Source organism: Sus scrofa, chromosome 17, assembly GCF_000003025.6.
Source record: "Sus scrofa isolate TJ Tabasco breed Duroc chromosome 17, Sscrofa11.1, whole genome shotgun sequence".
Lineage (NCBI taxonomy): Eukaryota > Metazoa > Chordata > Mammalia > Artiodactyla > Suidae > Sus > Sus scrofa.
In genome coordinates this window covers 14,137,630-14,157,416 of record NC_010459.5, presented here as the reverse complement: position 1 = coordinate 14,157,416, position 19,787 = coordinate 14,137,630, and the positions used below count along the sequence as shown (strand labels likewise).

The window sequence follows — 19,787 nt, the reverse complement described above, 5'->3', positions numbered from 1 at the left end:
AAATCAGTGGAAGAAAGAATGGATTATCTGGAGCCAAAATTGACATGAACCCTGAACATTTTCCTCATGAGCAGAGACCCCTGCCCTCCTCTCAGAACTACCAAGACTGTATACAGCAGACCTTGGATTCAATGAATGTCCTAAAGTGTGTTGAATACTGAATGACTGATTCTTGCTAAAACAAAGTTCTAATACTGAGTCATTGACCAGAAAGTATTTATTCTGAGCAGCCTTACATGCAGTCTAGAGTGAAGAACCTACACCTTACTGGGAATTCCTTTCAAGGATACCCAAGTGGCTGCTCCCAGAAGTGGACTTGAAATATATAAATCCTCACTTTCCCAATAACCGGGAAAACTTGACCTAACCAAATTTTCTACCAAAAAAAAAAATTTTCTCAGCTTTCCACATTCACTGAGAAGGGATTTTATGTGAATACATATACACACACATACACACACACACATATATATATACATACACATACGCTTAAAAATTTTGCTATTTTTTTTTTTGATTTTGTAGTCATATAAGAAAAACATGTGATATTTGGGCATTTTTTCCTAACAAAGTCAATCATTGCAGAAGCTTTCACTATCTGTAAATTAAATCTGTGTCCTCGAAGACAATATTCATTAGTGAAAACAAATTAGAAAACCTTCATACTATTAACCACTCTGCATCTAACCAGCTGTGTTACCTTGAGCAAGAAAACTCTGGGCTTCGGGCATCCTCTGCTATAAAAAAGGACCCCTTGGAGTCTCCACAGCTCTAGGACGCAGGTTCCACCCCAGACTGGCAGAGCTCATTAAAAGACCCCTGTTGAAATTTTCATTGTGGCTCAGCAGTAACAAACCCAACTGGTATCCATGAAGAGGTGGGTTTGATCCCTGACCTTGCTCAGTGGGTTAAAGATCAGCATTGTCCTGAGCTATGTGTAGGTCAAAGACTCAGCTTAGATTCAGCATTGCTGTGGCTGTGGCATAGGCCAGAAGTTACAGTTCTAATTTGACACTTAGCCTGAAACTTCCTTCCATATGCCACATGTGCAGCCCTAAAAAAAAAAAAAAAAAAAAAAAAAAAAAAATCCTGAAACTGTGTTCAGATCTGATCCCTGGCCTGGGAATTCCATATGCTTTGGGATGGTCAAAAAATAAAAAATAAGGACTCTTATAATCCCTTCTGTTCTAACATCTGAAGAGAATAACAATAGTTTAAAAGATGTTAAATGCTAATGAAATATCACAAATTTATGCAAACACAAAACATTTTAAACAAAATTAGCTTTCTGAAAAAAACTAATTATGTCATAAAATGGGAAGTAAAACAGCTCTGAGTTTTTAAAATAAAATTATACTGTTTGGCGTTCTTGTCGTGGCTCAGCAGTTAATGAATCTGACTAGCATCCATGAGGATCCAGGTTTGATCCCTGGCCTCGTTCAATGGGTTAAGGATCTGGCACTGCCATGAGCTGTGGTATAGGTCGCAGATGCAGCTCAGATCCCAAGTGGCTATGGCATGGGCCAGCAGCTACAGCTCCAATTAGACCCCTAGCCCAGAAATCTCCATATGTCACTGCTGCGGCCCTTAAAAAAAAAAAAAAAAAGGCAAAAACAAAAAAACCTTTCGTCTCCTCTTCCTATTTAAGTCTAAGAACCAATGTTGAGGTTTACTGATTTTTTTCAACACCCAAACCATTTTTCAATGCAAAAGAAAAAAGTTTTTAAAAATACAACATTTCTCCTACATCTGAAGTAGTTACAGCTCTGAAAATAAGATTTTATTATTTCAGTAGTTCACTCTTAAAGTCTATTAGAAAACCATATTTAATGACTCACCATTGTTCTAAAATACAGCTAGTGTATAAAGAGAAGATAACTGCATGTAGCAACATTCCTTCTACAGTTAACATTTGACTGTTATTCCAAGCACTGAAAAATTCAGCAACAAAATGAACTGAAAAGATAGGTCATAGAAGGTTAAGCCCTGTCTATAAAACTTTCCTTAAAAGGTAATAAATAGGAAAAGCCTACTCCAAACTTATTAACTTCAATATTTACTCATCTTCCAAGAGTGGAAGGTGAATATTAAAGTCTTTTTTTCTATGAAACTATATTTCAACCAGAAACAACACTAGCTAACATATTGTTACAATGTGACAATGCCTGCCCTACATTTGTAACATGCATACTCATTTAATCCACATGAATATCCTCTGAGCACATGCTATTTTTTAATCACCGCAGCTGTTTTAGAGATGGACAGAGGGTTTTACACAAGTTAAGCGATTTGCTGCTCAAAGGTACATAGCTTCTCCTTGGCAGAGTCCAGGCTCAAAACAGATCTACTCTTAAAACCATAGTCTTCAGTTCAACTTTAAACTCCCCTTTCTAAATGATGTCACTATTTCCTCTCCATACTGGTGTCATCAATCTAGAAAGGAAGCCTTGAAATGAGTAAAGCTCTAGTTTAAATAACACTCCAGCATCTAGGTAGACCAGAAAAATCCTTCATTCTAACCTCCAAAACGAAGTCTCATGAAGTGCCAACCCAAACATAAATTTTAAGATCTTGATCTTTTGGCCCACATTCCATTCTTTTCTTTCCTAAACTCCATTAGGAAAACATGGATGGGTGGGAAGCTTAAATTCCAAGTTTCTTGTTTGGCAACAATATTGTGCTTTGGGACTTTAAAATTATAAACATGTACAGTGGGAAAATTAAAAAAAAAAATTATAAGCATGGTTCCCAGAGGAAAACATTTCCTTTATTAGCAATTGGCTTTGACAATTCCATTCTAGGATGCTAAATATAACAAAATACCTTCTGACTTTTACAATAAACACATTCCCCAGATTACTTTGAAACTAACCATTGTCTGTTTATTTACAGGACATTTTGCAACAAGTTAAGCAACTGTAACTTTTTTTTTAAATCTTTCAAATTTGTTCCAGTTCTTTTAATGAATTGATCTGACATTGTTTTCTGAATTCTTCTATTATGAAATAAGAAAGTTCCCATTTCACCATGTATTTCCCTAAAAGATATCCATTTTATTATTTCTAATTTTCTTAAATCGTAACCCAAGAATACCAGCAAAGATTTCTGACAGGAAGTTTTTCATACTGTAGAAAAGCCTAATTTTAAAACTTTAAACACATTCATCAAAGACAAATAAAACATTCTGCAGTTCTTAAAATGTATCTTTATTATTAAAAATCCCATGCGTGATAATTCAGAAATAGTCAGTGAGAGGCCAACTGCCTTGTTCTGGGCTAATGGACTACATCAGGCTTTTAACAGAATGCAGTAGCTACTGTGTTTAGGGAACAACAAGCACTTAGTGCACCTCAGAGCCCCAGGCATTCTGTCATCACATAAACAGTGTAAGCACAGTTGTAAATAAATAAATAAATAATAAGGTACCTTTAGTTGGATAGCTCCTCTTACCCTCCCTACCTAAAACAAGGAACAGGGAAGTATTTAAGGATGAATTGGCAGTTTTGTCTTCGGGAGATGGATCCAAGTAGTTGGGTGGGGAGGGTAGAAAATTTATGTTTCACCTCATAACCTCATGAGTTTTGGGTGTGTAGGTTTGCTTGTTTTTACCATGAAGTATGTCTAATTTTTACAAATAGCTTTTCAAAAATATGGCCCACTAGTTAACCATGCTTTCTTTTTTCTCCCTCTTCTCATACCTTCTAAAAACCATGAAGTCTCAGTCAACATCAAGTCTGATCTCTCTGAAAAGTTCTTGCTTTTTCACTTTTTAAAGTTTTATTGAAGTACAGTTGATTTACAATGTTGTGATAATTTCTGCTCTACAGCAAAGTGATTCAGTTATTCATGTAAGCTCTTAAACAGGGCTACACAGTCTCCAGAATATCTGGAAACCCCCCAACAGGCATATACAGGCTAGGGACAGAGCTCTTCCAGGCCAAACAAGGACATTTAATAGGAATATTAGAGACTTTCAAGTACATTGTCTCTGTAAGTGACTCCTTTTTTTTTTTTTTTTTTTTTGGTCTTTTTGCTATTTCTTGGGCCGCTCCCGCGGCATATGGAGGTTCCCAGGCTAGGGGTCGAATCGGAGCTGTAGCCACCGGCCTACGCCAGAGCCACAGCAACACAGGATCCGAGCCGCGTCTGCAACCTACACCACAGCTCACGGCAACGCCGGATCGTTAACCCACTGAGGAAGGGCAGGGACCGAACCCGCAACCTCATGGTTCCTAGTCGGATTCGTTAAGTGACTCCTAAACTTGCACCCAAGCCCTAAATTTTCTCCAAAACATATTCTAAAAATCATTATGGAGAGTTTTAAACAAAACTGTTTAAAATCCCTTTTCTTTCACCCAAAACAGTCCTTCCAGTGTAATTGCTCTCTTGACACCCCGACACTAAATCTTGTGCTTTTCTTCCTTCCTGCCATCTCCCTAGTGTTCCTTTCCTCCAGTTATCAAAAACAAAAAGCTCAGGAATGGTACTATACGCCGGGTGTAGGGCAACAAGGATGGGTGGGAACAGCTGTCCCAGCCAAATAATTCAGGTGGAAATGTGATGGCAGATCTTCCAATTATCCAAGACAAGGAATAAATTCGGATTGTTGGGAGAAACGCTCTGGTGTTTAATGCAACATAGGGACCAAAGAAAACATCTGTAGGTCACCAGTTGGCAACCTGTGAGTTAACCAGTCTCTCTCATTCTGGTCCACGCTCCCTCAGTCCACTCTACACATCACTGTCAGATCAATTTACCAAAAGCACTGCTCCTGATCACTGCTAACTCCAGGCTGGAAATACTACCACGAAGTTTATACTGTCATTCAACGTCCAAAGTAACAACCACTCACCTTTCTCAAGTCCCCTACCTTTTACTTCAATCAAAGGAGTCTAGCCCCTCATCCCTCACCCAGCTATGTCCCTGCCAAGATGGCCTCTTTTCTACCCTCCTCTTCTACCCCATCAACGCCCACATTTGAAGCAAGATACAAGCCTTCTATTGGGAAAATACACACGAGTTAAAGAAACGTCTCTGCTTAAAATCAAGAGATTTAACCTAAAGCTAACAGAAGGGATCCAAACTTCCGAACAAGCAAATCCCATGGCCTTGTCTTGATACACCCCCCCCCACATCCAAGAAACATTTTAATGGAGAGCAGAGGTCACGCTCAGAGGAGTCTTTGCGGGGTCTCCACGTCTTCACACCCAGGAAGGCCTTGGGGAGGTGGAGGGCTGGTGGGGTACCCTCACCAGCCCTGGGAGGCAGGTGGACGTGCGCAACCCCTCGCGCGCTCCTTCCCGCGCCCCAGAGATACTACCCCCAACCGGACTCCAGAGCCAGGTCCCCGGGACCCCGACCTGCTGAACCCTGGCGCGCGCACAGCGGGGCTCCGCAACCGAGGACCCTCCGCGCCGACCAGGCCAGGGGGCGCCGGCGGCCGCTCCAAAGAGTCAGATGGAGAGATGACCCCTCTGCGCGCTCCCCTCACGGACCTCCGGGGGACGCCGCTGCCCAGCCGCGCCCACCCGATGCCCAAGCTGCCGCTACCTTGTCCTCGGGCGGTGCGTCCGGGTCGTGGACCACCCTCTGCCTTAGTTCCGTCATGCTGGAGACACCGGTGCTAGGTCGCCGCGAGCGAGTACCGCAGCCGCTGGGGCCGGCAGCTCAGCGCTCCAGCCCCGCCTCGGCTGAGCAGCGCGCGGCTCCGCAGCGGCTCCCAGGCCCCACGGCAGCCCGGCCTGCAGTCCTGGAACTCGGCCCCGCCCGGTGCTGCAGCCGCCCTTTCACCCGGGCTGAGCGCAATCAGCCTCCTCAGCCCTGGCCCGCTAGCTCCTTCTCTCGGGAGGGCCCCGGAACCAGCGCGCAGGCGCACCGCCGCCATCATGGCCACAGAGATCCACCAATGGCGCGAACCCGTCAGAGAGGAGGGGCGCTGGGGGCGGGGCAAGCAGAGCGGGATGGAGGGGGCGTGCCCTGGATAGCAACATGACGGGGCGTGGAAAGGCGTGCGCGTCCGAGAGAGACTAGCCAATGGGAGCTCAAGAGCTGGTACCCTAGGTCCTAGAGGTAACAGATAGCTAGGGGCCGTGGGTGGCAGCTCCCAGGCTCCAGCCTGTCTTGTGCTTGCTCACCTCGGCTCCCTGTCCTCTGTAGCCGGGGCTCTTCCCTTGCACAGTTAAGTAGTTAGGACCTGAGGGGAAAAGCCTGGGAAATCCACCTGTGTTAGAGAAGGAGCTCAAGCCAAACTTTAACCTGCCTCGCCTTGCCAAATTATCTTCTACCACTTACTGAGCGTTAATTATATGCTGGGCATTATACTATGTGATCTTTTTAATTTATCCCATTTAATCTGCACAACACTTGGAAGTGGATATGATTTCCATTTTATAGATAAGACTTCACAATTATTCAGATTTCTTTTCTGTCATCTGTACTATTGAAAGACCTTTTTTGGACAGGAATACTGACTACTTTGTTCACATCCTGATCCCCTATGTACCTGACATACCTGTTCAATAGATTTAAAGTTTCTCCTAAAGGAAAATGATTTAGCCAAGGTCTCATGGCTAAAAAGTGTCCACTGAGAATCAGAACACAGATTTGTTTGCGCCTACTCTAACCACTGTACTGATTCCTGCCCTTCCTAAATTCATTGTTAATATCTGTTACTCAAGCATTGCCTTCAGCGGTTTCTGTTTACTGCCTTGTAAATGATATAAAACAACTTTAAAATGGGGTCTCTTCCCTTAAGCATATTGTTGTTGAAGAGAGAAATATGCACACACGGGAGCTGCAATTTTGTATTGACAATTTTGACGTGCGCCGTGGGGTTTGGGAAATTAGTGAGAATTCTGACAAGGGCATTGTATTTTCTTGTCTTCTATGAAAGTATATTCAGAAAGCACAGTTTAACTACCAGGGTTTATAACTCCCTACAGTTTGGCCCAAACCTTTTATCCATTGCACTCAGCCCTCACGAGCTAATGGAGCTCAGGCCAGGTACAATTCTGAAGTCACTACTGTAGTAAACAGGGATCAGGTGTTCAGACTTCTGGAAGTAAAAGCTTTAGAGCCTCTCCCTCAAATACAGACAGAAATTAAAAGTAAAATATCCCCCACACATGCCTCCAGCCAGAAAGAGGATTTTGTTCTTTTACATTATCTTACACCTCCTCCTCTACCCCTGATTTTTGTCTTCTATTCCTCATAATAGCTCTTCCCTCTAGGGTCATTTCTCCCAGGCTTGTGACATGTCTTGTATATGGTGCTTTCCTTGCATTCCTTCCACTATTTTTAAATTAGTGCAGGTAATAGACATAAGAATTTTAGTCCCTGGAGCGTGCAGGCTGACTGCAAGCTCAGCATGTGGGCAAATATTGCCGTAATTATTATCATTCTATAATAATAATTTAAAAACCTCCCACCTTCTTCTTTATTTGAAAACTGCATTGGTACAAGTGACCAGAAATTTCTTTGGTTCCCTGAATAGTGTTTTTCCTCTCTTAGAGGGGAAGAATTCTTGGAACAATACATTCTTTTTAAAATTTTCTTGATCTGCTTTTTCTCATCCTACATATTGCCTTTCTAGTGCTTAGTCTAAGTGTTCTCAGATAGCTAAAACTTCTAATTCAGTTTAATGAGATGACATGCAAAATGGAATTGAGAATGGGCTATGCAGAATTGTCTCATTTCTTAAAGTTTAAAAAATGTAGGAGTTCCCACAGTGATGCAGTGGTGTTAAGGATCCAGTGTTGTCTCTGCAACAGCGAGTTCTATCTCCAGCCTGATCTCGAGTTGCCACAGCTGCGTGGGTTACAGGTACTGCTCAGATTCAATCCCTAACACAAGAAATTTCACATGCTGCAGGTGTGACCAAAAAAGAAAAAATAAATTGCAAAACCTGCACTCCCACACACTTGTAGACCTGTTATACACACAGACCATCTAAACTAAAATTTCAGTCTTTTCTCTGGCAAACCACAGGGCTTACTTTTTCAAACTAATAATCTACATGGAGGCGCAGGTGGCTTTAAGAAAAAATATTCATCAATTGATCACACATGCCAAAACAGTGCTTTTCTGTCCTGACTATTTATTAGAATTCACTGGGAAGCTTCTAAAACTTCCAATGGAGGACCCATCCTAGACCAACTAAATAAGAACCTCTAAAGATGGCCATTAGAGGAAACAGGTTTTTTTGTTTTGGTTTAAGCTCCCCAGGATAGTCATGTGCAGCTAGGATTGAGACTCACTTTAATATATCTCCTTGCAAAGAAATTTTCCAAAAAATATATTAAAGAGTTTATAGCATTTATGTTTCCCAACACGCAGTAACATTTTCTTTTTTTTTTTTTTTTTTTTTGTCTTTTTGCTATTTCTTGGGCCGCTCCCGCGGCATATGGAGGTTCCCAGGCTAGGGGTCGAATTGGAGCTGTAGCCACTAGCCTACGCCACAGCCACAGCAACGCGGGATCCGAGCCGCGTCTGCAACCTACACCACAGCTCACGGCAACGCCGGATCGTTAACCCACTGAGCAAGGGCAGGGATCGAACCCGCAACCTCATGGTTCCTAGTCGGATTTGTTAACCACTGCGCCACGACGGGAACTCCAACATTTTCTGATCAACAATATATGCTTGATAAAGAAAGTGTTGGAAATGCAGAATATACTGTTAATATGTATATCATTGCCTTTTATTCTATTTTATGTGTACCATACACTCAGATATAATAATTTTAGAAAATTGGGATTCTTGTTTATACTACTTCATAACCCAACTTTTTAACATTAAATGCCCTTTGAGAATGGTACTTGAAAGGCTGTATAACATTTCGTCTTATAGATTTTTTACCACAATTTACCTAACAAAGACCGTATTGCTAGACCTCAAGATTATTTCCAATTTCAGAGGAATTGTTAATAATTCTATAAGAAACATTCTTAAACAAGACTTATCTTGGTAAATACCTCTGATTATTTCTCTAGGAAAAAAATCCAGAGTTCCCATAGTGGCTCACTGGAAACGAATCCAACTAGTACCCATGAAAACACGGATTCACACCTGGCCTTGCTAGGTGGGTTAAGGATCCAGTGTTGCCTTGAGCTGTGGTGTAGGTTGTAGACGCGGCTCAGATCCCACGTAGCTGTGACTGTGGCATGGGCCAGCAGCTACAGCTCCTATTTGACCCCCAGCCTGGGAACCTCCATATGCAGTGGGTGCAGCCCTAAAAAGACAAAAAAAAAAAAAATGTGTTGAATTTTTTTGTCAAAGAATAAAATTCTAGGCTTTGCATACACATTTCCAAATTCCCACCAAAAAAATTAGTTCATGAAAAATTAGTTCATGAATCTTCAGTTCATGAAAGTGCCTACTGCTTACATCCTTCCTAAGAAGTAGGTGTTAATACCATTTTAATTTATTTAGTAGGTTAAAATTCTATCTCCCTTTATATTCCTTTGCTTATTAATATTCCTAACCATTTTTCATACATTTACTAAGACTGGACCTTCAGCACTGGAAGCCAGAGACCTCTGGCTTTCTGTTTAGATGCACAGAGTTCCCTTTTAATCAGTTTGAAATGAGTTCTCTGTCATGGAGACAAAGTATACTAACACAAGTTTGTTTGTTTGTTTTTTGTGTTTTTGCCTTTTCTTGAGTTGCTCCTGCAGCATATGGAGGTTCCCAGGCTAGGGGTCCAATCGGAGCTGTAGCCACCAGCCTACGCCAGAGCCACAGCAACGCGGGTCTGCAACCTACACCACAGCTCACGGCAACGCTGGATCCTTAACCCACTGAGCAAGACCAGGGAGGGAACCCGCAACCTCACAGTTCCTAGTCGGATTCGTTAACCACTGAGCCAAGACAGGAACTCCCTAACCCAAGTTTTGAGGCACACCAAAGTCTTAAAAACTTTTGTAGTCATTCCTCATGGTTTTGGTTTTTTTTAAGATTTTTTTTTTATTATTATTATTGTAGTTGATCCTTACGGGTTTTTTGTTTGTTTTTTGTTTTCTTTTTATGGCTGGAAGTTCCCGGACTAGGGGTTGAATCTGAGCTGCAGCTGAGACCTGCAGCACAGCAACACCAGATCTGAGGTACATCTGCAGCCTACACTGTAGCTTGCAGCAATGCCAGATCCTTATCCCACTGAGCAAGACCAGGGATCAAACACATCCTCAGAGAGACAGTGTCATGTTCTTAACCTGCTGAGCCACAAAAGGAACTCCCTTAGGTTTTATTTATTTATTTTACTTTTGTGTTAAGAAACCCACAGCAAGATCTCTTAAATATTTAGCAAAATACTATTCAATATCTTATTGGATTTACATTTATTTGAATTTTAATTATTGAATCTATCTTGAATCTATTTTGGTGAATAGTTATTAGGAAGAGTTTATTCCTTTCTAGAAGGTTAACCAATTGTTTCATCATAATTTAATTTATTCTTTTTTTTTTTTCTGTCTTTTAGGGCCACACCCACAGCACATGGAGGTTCCCAGGCTAGGGGTCAAATAGGAGCTGTAGCTGCTGGCCTATGCCACAGCCACAGCAATTCGGGAGATGAGCTGTGTCTGTGACCTACACCACAGCTCATAGCAATGCGGAATCCCTGACTCACTGAGCTAGGCCAAGGATTGAACCCAAAACCTTATGGTTACTAGTCGGGTTTGTTAACCACTGAGCCACAATGGGAATGCCTTCATTCTTTTTCTCACTGATCAAAATAGCAAATGCTTTACCAGATGCTAAATTGATCCTCTTAAAATAGAAATTGTCTCATGTCAAATGCCTTATTTTGATAACTTTCCTTTCACTTATGGAGGGTTTGTAAAGTGCTTTAAGATTTCATTCTTGTCTCTCTTTGCAACTTCAACTTATACCACTCTTTCCATCGTTTAGTGTGTTTCAGATTCATCAATCTTTGAGTTCTATTACATCGATAAAATTGGGGAAAATATTTATAAAAAAACTTTGAGGAGTTCCTTTGTGGTGCAGTGGATTAAGGATCTGGTATTGGCACTGCTGCTGCTCAGGTCACTGGTGTGGTGCTGACTTGCTTCCTGGCTTAGGAATTTCTGCATGCCATGGGCATGGCAAAAAAGTTAATAAAATAAAAAATAAATTAAAAAATGTAAAACTCCAACAAAATTTTGAATTATAAAAGAAACTGCTATCTGAACACCATCTAAGAATGCTGTCCTTTTTACATGTTATACTTTCAGCCTAGAATACTCTTTCTTCCGCCCTTCAAACAGAAAGTTTCTACCTTCTCGAAAAGGCCTTCTCTGACCACAGATCAGAGCCACTCTTAGGTCATTTCACCTGATCAAGTGTATTGTTGGTACCACATGGGTGAAGTTTAATTGCCATTTAAAACGCCTTTAAATGGAGAACACTTTGATTTGGCATTAAACCAAAATGTTAGTATGCAAGCACAAAGCACAGAAAGAGAGTAGCAGAGTATACATTTGTTATTAGTGAAGCAAATGTTCCTCACTGGAGGAATGAATATATTCCACAATTTTAGCAAAGGAACTGAGACACTAAAGGGACCTAGAAAGAAAAGTGCCCACAAATGGATACAACTCTTCTATTAAAATGTTTGCAAAAGGATAGTTGATCACACATAAATGAGTGGTAGGGACTTGGACTAAATTCCAGAGACAACATAGCACCCTTAGGAATGCTGCATCATCTCCACCTTTGACAGCAAAGATGATGTATGGAAAAACAGGAGTATCTGCAATTGAGTGGGAAACTGAATGTGAAGAAAAATTAGGAATGCTTTAACAAATAGATACATAACATGTATATTATGGGCAAGAATGATATATGATACAATTTTAGGGGGGGGTCTTTTTAGGTTAGGGCTGCACCTGAAGCATATGGAAGTTCCCAGGCTAGGAGCTAAATGAGAGCTGTAGCTGCTGGCCTACACCACAGCCACAGCAATGCCAGATACATGCCACGTCTGTGACCTACACCTTAGCTCATGGCAACGCCAGATCTTTAACCCACTGAGCAAGGCTAGGGATCGAACCCAAGTCATGGATACTAGTCAGATTCGTTACTGATGAGCCACTACAGGAAATCCATGATATAAATGTTTCTAAAAGTAAAAAATTCTTGGAGTTCCCATCCTGGCAGCGGAAACAAATCTGACTGCAATCCATGAGGATGCAGGTTTGATCCCTGGCCTCACTCAGTGGGTTAAGGATCTTGTATTGCCATAAGCTGTGGTGTACGTCGAAGATGTGGCTTGGATCCCACATTGCTATGGCTGTGGTGTGGGCCAGGAGCTATAGCTCCGATTCGACTTCTAGCCTGGGAACCGCCATATGCCACAGGTGTGGCCCTAAAAAAGCAAAAAAAAATTTTTTTAAGTCAAAAATTCTTCCAATAATTACAAAATAGAAATTCTATATGATAAATCATATGACAGTTTGACATTTTATTTTCTTTCTTGTGCTACATAAAATAATGGGGTATCTTAAAACTGAAGGTATCTTAAGTTCAATGAAATAGATCCATTTAATAGAAATGCTAGAGGGAGATAATAGAAAAAGGCAATTTTCAAAGTCATAATGGTTAAAAATATTCTAGACATGATGATATGCATGAATCTTCTGACTGAGGAACACAAAATTCCCTGAACAGGATAAATAAAACTAAATCCATACCTAGATATATGGTAGAAAAACTAAAGAATTCTATAGACCAATGTAAAATTTTAGAAGCAACTAAAGAGAAATGCTGTAAACAAGAGCAAAAAAGAAACAAAGGGGGATATTTACAATAGGGAAATGATTAATACATGATGTGTTCCTTTTAATCAATAAGAAAAAGACAGTTTAATAGAAAAATATAAGCATGTAATGGTCAAATATGTGACAGGAGCTCCCACTGTGCTTCAGCGGGTTAAGAACCCGACTAGTATCCATGAGGATGTGGGTTCAGTCCTTGGTCTCAGTGGGTTAAGATCCTGCATTGGTGCAAGCTGTGGCATAGGTTGCAGGTGCATCTCAGATCTGGCATGGCTGTGGCTGTGGTGTAGGTCAGCAGCTGTAGCTCCTATTCAATCCCTAGTATGGAAACTTCCATATGCCACAGGTGTGGCCCTAAAAAGAAAAAAAGAAATATATGAAAGCTATCTAACCTGTACCAATCATTTAATGTGCAAATTGCATATTAAATATTGACTTTTTCACACAAATGAGCACAATTTCTTTAAAAATGAGGTTGCTAATACCCACAGAAAAATTAGGGGAGATGAGCAGGCTCATTGTCCTGGCTATAACATAAATTGAAATCTTTTAGAAGTCAGTTTAGTAACACATTCATCAAAATTTTCATGTATATGCTCTTTGATCCAGCAATACTACCTCAAAGACTTGCCCGAATTACAAGAAATTGGTAAATCTTTTTTTAAAGAGATGATGATGTAGAAAAGAAGTACGTGGCATAAAATTAAACATACTTTGTTAAGTATTTTGCATAAGTGTTTACAGTATAAACCGTTTTTTTGTTTTTTGTTTTCAGGGCCGCGCCCGAGGCATAGGGAAGTTCCCAGGCTGCGGGTAGAATACGAGCTACAGCTGCTGGCCTATGCCACAGCAACTCCAGATCCAAGCCGCGTCTGTGACCTACACCACAGCTCACGGCAACGCCTGATCCTTAACTCACTGAGCAAGGCCAGGGATCGAGCCGCAACCTCAGGGTTCCTAATCGGATTGTTTCCACTGCGCTACTAGGGGAACTCCCTGAATTTTGTTTTTATTTAATTATTTATTTATTTTTGTCTTTTCTAGGGCAGCTCCCGCGGCACATGGAGGTTCCCAGGCTAGGGGTCCAATCGGAGCTGTAGCCACCAGCCTACTACTCCAGAGCCACAGCAACTCAGAATCTCAGCCGCATCTGCAACCTATACCACAGCTCACAGCAACGCCGGATCCTTAACCCGCTGAGCAAGGCCAGGGTTCGAACCCGCAACCTCATGGTTCCTAGTCGGATTCGTTAACCACTGCGCCACGACGGGAACTCCTGAATTTTGTTTTTAAAAGTACATTTGTACAAAAAAAAAAGCTTAGAAAGTTGTATGCAGTAAACGATAGTTTGGTGTGTGTGTGGTGGGGGAGGCGATGGCAGTGGGGAGCCACGATAACTGTTTTCTTTTAATCATAACTGTACATCTCTTTATTGTTCACTTTTAGGAACGCTTCTATAATTGCTACTCTATAATAGCAGGGGGAAAAAAGTGCATATTTAAAGTAGCTATACTCTTTAGGCGCATGGTGGCTCTTCCTCCTAGAAGGCTGGATTTCCGTTTCACCTTCACTTTCAAGGCTGTAAATGTCCCATCCCTCAAGCGGGAAATTGATGAGGCACCACAAAGCCACCTCAACGACCCCCCCCCAAGCCTAGGCCTGACCTTCACACTTGCCCCGACTTGTCTAACGTCCGGGCGCCGGAACACGACAAAAAGGCGGGGAGCCCCGCAGGATGCCTATCAGCAGGCCCTCGTTAGGCGCAAGATTCCTGCCCCGCCCCTACGCCCACACTCTCCAATGGATGTTCGGGGTGGGACGGGCTTCATGTGGAGCAGGGACACGATTGGCTCCGCAGCCTCTCCGCCCAGGCAGTGGGCGGGGCAGCGTGGTGACGTAGCCATGAAGGGCGTGGGGGCGTAGCGCGCGCTCGCAGACGCGGCTGTATTAAACCGCTGCAGGCGCGGCCGGCTGGCAGTGTGCGTCCTCCGGTTCAGGCTCTGTTGTGGTGTTTTCCTGCTCTCTCTCAACTTCTGAAGCCTAAGCCGGCTACTCCTTCCTTCTTTCTTCCACCTGTAGCCGCGTCGTTGTGATTCCACCACCATGTTCGAGGCGCGCCTGGTCCAGGGCTCTATCCTGAAGAAGGTGCTGGAAGCGCTTAAAGACCTCATCAACGAGGCCTGCTGGGACATCAGCTCCAGCGGCGTGAACCTGCAGAGCATGGACTCGTCTCATGTCTCTTTGGTGCAGCTCACCCTGCGCTCCGAGGGCTTCGACACGTACCGCTGCGACCGCAATTTGGCCATGGGCGTGAACCTCACCAGGTGAGTCCCGAAGCCGCAGACTGTCGGGCCCGCGGACACCCCTACCTCCGCTCTTGGCGGGAGCGCCCATAAGGCGGGCCCTTATTGGCTGGCGTGGGATATCTGCACCTTTCTTATTGGCCTGTGGCGCGGGGCGGGGGGGCGGGACCAGTAGCAGAGCGCGCGGTTCGGAAAGCCCGCGCTGACTGCAGCGCGAACCGGCTGTTTCCGCGCCAAAGTCACAAAGCAAGTGGTGGCGGGAAAACGACGGGCTTCTTCGCGGTGCCAGGAAAAGATTGTTGCGGAGCCCTTGGTTATTAATTGCAGGCGCCTTTAGATGAGCCGCTTTATAATTTGCCCTACTTCTGTCGCCGTGATATGGACAATAGCTTACTTTTTTACCGCAAAGTTGCAGTGAACATCCTAAGATCCTGGATTTGAGGAAAAATTTCTCCAGGAAGGACAGTGGTTTTAAACTTTTTGATCACTACCTTTCCTAGTACATACACATGTTTAAGTTTTAAAGCTTGTGAAAAGTGTTTACCCGTGCTACACTCAATATAATAGACTGGTGCTTCAGTGGGTACATTAAAATCTAAGATCGTCGCGGCCCAATAATTTACTTCACCCACCAAAGGGATTTGTACTTTCTAAAATACTGGTCTTTTTTTTAATATCCCGAAGCGAAATTGCACATTGTGGGGTGTGGGCTTTTTCGTATAAGTATAAATACTGGCAGATTGCATTCCAAAACGGCTGGACTCTCTTACATCTTCCTGCAGTACGTTTCCCAAACTCGCCAATTCGACACGTGGTCCAGTGGTTAAAAGTGGTAACTCATGGTTTTAATTGAGTTAGAAAGCTAACGATCTTGAGAAGATGGTGTCGATTTTAAACTCTTGTCTCCTGTGTTCCAGCATGTCCAAAATACTAAAATGTGCTGGCAATGAAGACATCATTACGCTAAGGGCAGAAGATAATGCAGACACCTTGGCACTAGTGTTTGAAGCTCCAAGTAAGTTACACCCTTCTGAGTTAATGCTAGAGGAGATTAGAATGCAGTGTCTTTATTTCCCAAAGCTGAGAGAAATTTAAGATAGTTTGTGGTAATTGTAAAATTTATCACAATTATAAACCTACATGTTTTTCTTCATCGTTTGCTTTCTTTTGGTAGATCAGGAAAAGGTTTCAGACTATGAAATGAAGTTAATGGATTTAGATGTTGAGCAACTTGGAATTCCAGTGAGTATCAAAGTTTCTGATTGAGCATACTACATACAGTCATGATAGTTACATAAAATATATTAATATAATAAAGCCTACTTCCTAAAAGAGCTTTTTCTGTATATCTGCTCATGTATGTTCCAAATCCGAGTATTTAGACTGATATAAATGATGGTATTCTGCAATGGCTCATTGTTTTGAATTGATTGCTGCCACATGCATATTTGCATTAACCTAATTGACTCTCTTCTTTTTATTCCTACAATGCTTAATTTTTTATTGAGTACATTTTAAAGCTACTTTAGCAGAAATTCATTATGCTTTGGTTTATCAACATTAAATGAGAGAAGAGGGTTTGGATGTTTAATATGCCTAGTAATTGTATTTTCTTGTTTTGTTTTTCAAAAAAATGACGGCCTGTTAGCACCGTCATTGTGTGTGTGCTATACCCTAATGTTCTCTTGATTTAACCCTGTAGATCATTTAAGGGGAGGCTCTTGTTCCCTGGACAGTGCATTTACTATAAAAGTTCAAGTTCTTATTTGTTTCCTTTGATTATTTTATAACATTCTTGTTCTATAACTGTGTTTACGTTTTGAGTGGTTAGAGTATGTTAAGAAATTACACAAAGTGATATTTCAAAATAATTAGAAAACCTTAAATTCTCTTGTTTAAATGCTGAGTCTTCAGACAGTAAGGGTGCCAAATCTTTCATTTCCATTCATTGAACTTAAGTTTCCTTGTTTCATAGGAACAAGAGTACAGCTGTGTAGTAAAGATGCCTTCTGGTGAATTTGCACGTATATGCCGAGATCTCAGTCACATTGGAGATGCTGTTGTAATTTCCTGTGCAAAAGATGGAGTGAAATTTTCTGCAAGTGGAGAACTCGGAAATGGAAATATTAAGTTGTCACAAACGAGTAATGTTGATAAAGAGGAGGAAGCAGTAAGTAATTTCTAAGTAAACACAGTACTTTGAAAAGTAACTTTATGCTGCTGTAACAAGATTCCATAGACTAAGTGGCTTATAAACAACAAAAATTTATTTCTTACAGTTATGGAGACTAGGAAACTGGCAGATTTTGGTTTCTGAACCGCTTCTTGGTTCACAGATAGCAGCCTTCTGTGAAAAGGGGCAAGAGAGAGCTTTGTGGTCATTTGTAAGGATATTCACGAAGGCTCTGCCTGCTTAACCCTAAGTATCTCCCAAAGGCCCCACCTCAAACAGCATTACATTCATTACATTGGGGATTTGGTTTTAATGTGAATTTGGCAGGGGAAGGGGGGATGGGATGGGACATGACCGTCTGTGGCAAGGTAATTGCTAAAATTAAAGAAAACTCTAAAGAAAAATAGTCAAAATTTGCATTTCCAAGTAACTAATTTGTGAGAACTTGAAAGACTTGATGTCTTAAGGTGGTTTATAAATGCCATCTAAATTGTGAGAAGGCAATGCAAATTCAGTGCAACCTTTATAAACTATAGAACAATGGGTTTGTGTATCAAACCCAAACATAGAATAGGATTGGGAAGCTATATATATCCGAATATTGTGGAAAATTTGATTTAAAACAAACAAACTGGGGAGTTTCCATTGTGGTTCAGTGGTTAATGAACCCAACTAGTATTCATGAGGATGCAAGTTCGATCCCTGGCCTTGCTCAGTGGGTTAAGGATTCAACGTTGCCATGAGCTGTGGTGTAGGTCACAGACACAACTTTGATCCCCAGTTGCTGTGGCATAGGCTGGCAGCTGTAGCTCTGATTCGACCCCTAGCCTGGGAACTTCCATGTGCCACAGGTGCAGCCCTAAAAAGACCAAAAAAAAACCCAAAACAAAAAATCTGTATTTGCTATTTTTACCAAGTAAGGACTTTAAAATATACTCATAAATAGTAATAAAATAATATAAAAAAGTATAGTAATAAAAATGCAGAGGCTAATTCTTTTTCTTCTAAATTACATTTCAGTCTTGCCAATCTTCATTTTTGTTCTTGCAGACATTAGTTCACCTGTAACTATTTTGGTATTATTTTGTAGTATAAACATTTTATAACATCTTAAAAATTATGATTTAAGGGACTTTTCAGTGTTCCTATTTCCTTGGTTACTTCAATTTGTTTGAATCAAGATTTTAATAGGGCTGTATATTACAATTCAAAGCATGAATTTTGCCTATGCATCCCTTATGTCAATGTTTCCCTACCCCATATTTTCTGGTAGGTAACAGCTCTGGATGCTTGATGATATTCAAGGCATTATCTGTTGGGGGTGGGAGAGCAAGAATATTTATAGATGGTAGTGTGTATCTCTGGCAGGAGTCAGGAGATTCCTAGATATCTTCTTATGTTTTAGCTGGTTTATGTATTAGAAATATTTCCATAAAGAGAAGCTTTCTCTTATCAGATAATTTGGCTACCTGAGCTACAGTGTAAATAGGAAAGGAAGGCTAAACACTTTCTTTTGCTTTATTTACCAGTCTTCAAAATTAGTTTCATAGCACCCTCTAAAGTAGCCAATAAGGAAGGGTGGTTGTTTTTATTTACTTTTTGGCCATGACTGAGGCATGTGGAAGTTCCTAGGCCCAGGGCTTGGACCCACGCCACAGCAGTGACTGGAGCCACACAGTGACAAACACAGGTGCTCGCCCGCTGAGCCACAAGGGAACTCCTATTTTGTTTTAAAATGTAATTATAAATGGATGGGTTGCAGCTTTCTTGATATTTTTCAATTTGATGAAGTTTGTTTTCTCCCTTAGGTTACCATAGAGATGAATGAACCAGTTCAGCTAACTTTTGCACTGAGGTACCTGAACTTCTTTACAAAAGCCACTCCACTCTCTCCTACAGTCACACTCAGTATGTCTGCAGATGTACCCCTTGGTAAGATAATGTATTTGTTGAGTCTTGTTTTGTAGGTAGTGTATGTGGTACTTCTCAGTAATTAACTATGTTCCTATTTTCTTTCAGTTGTAGAGTATAAAATTGCTGATATGGGACATTTAAAGTACTATTTGGCTCCCAAGATCGAAGATGAAGAAGGGTCTTAGACATTCTCAAATTCCAAGAAAATTAAACTAAGCTCTTTGAGAACTGCTTCGGTGATGCCAGCACATACTTAATTAAGTCTCTTCTTTGTACCTCTGAGTACATATGTAGATACTGTTTTCTGTAAATAACCTGTTTTTTTTTTTTCCTCCATTCTCTACAATTTAAGTCCAAAGTCAAATCTGGTCTTGTTAGCCTAGAAATACTCATTAATGATTTTTATAAACAAAAGGGTTTTGACTCTAAATACAGTTTTAAGTATTGTTTTCACTTTAAATAAAAGTCATTTGAATTTCAAGCATCCCAGGACAGTGCCTTCATTTGGACCACAATGGTTGCAAGTATCCTAGGGAAGTCACAATTCAAGCAACTTTTTCATGTAAATGTGTTTTTTTTTTTTTTTTTTCCAGTCAGCTTGTTATGAATTAGATATAGCAATAGAAA

At 41.3% G+C, this 19,787-nt stretch overlaps 2 protein-coding genes across 2 annotated transcripts in view; one reads left to right on the top strand and one right to left on the bottom strand.

The window, feature by feature from the left end:
• The window catches only part of CDS2 (CDP-diacylglycerol synthase 2), a 69,032-nt gene extending 63,425 nt beyond the window's left edge, over nt 1–5,607 (bottom strand). Inside the window, 1 exon segment of the mRNA NM_001166673.1 lies at nt 5,551–5,607. Within this exon segment, the coding sequence (NP_001160145.1) occupies nt 5,551–5,607 (57 nt within the window).
• Nucleotides 14,833–19,671, top strand: PCNA (proliferating cell nuclear antigen). The gene is made up of 6 exons (NM_001291925.1): nt 14,833–15,094; nt 15,991–16,088; nt 16,248–16,315; nt 17,049–17,243; nt 19,055–19,178; nt 19,266–19,671. The coding sequence occupies exons 1-6, from the start codon at nt 14,874–14,876 to the stop codon at nt 19,343–19,345; spliced, it is 786 nt and encodes a 261-aa protein (NP_001278854.1). The 5' UTR covers nt 14,833–14,873; the 3' UTR covers nt 19,346–19,671.

What these genes read in the sequence shown, in the direction of transcription:
- PCNA (NM_001291925.1), top strand. Translation starts at nt 14,874, where the DNA reads ATGTTCGAGGCGCGCCTGGTCCAGGGCTCTATCCTGAAGAAGGTGCTG. An exon ending in TTGAGCAACTTGGAATTCCA is followed by an intron (nt 16,316 to 17,048) that starts GTGAGTATCAAA and finishes CTTGTTTCATAG; the next exon opens with GAACAAGAGTACAGCTGTGT. An exon ending in GTCTGCAGATGTACCCCTTG is followed by an intron (nt 19,179 to 19,265) that starts GTAAGATAATGT and finishes ATTTTCTTTCAG; the next exon opens with TTGTAGAGTATAAAATTGCT.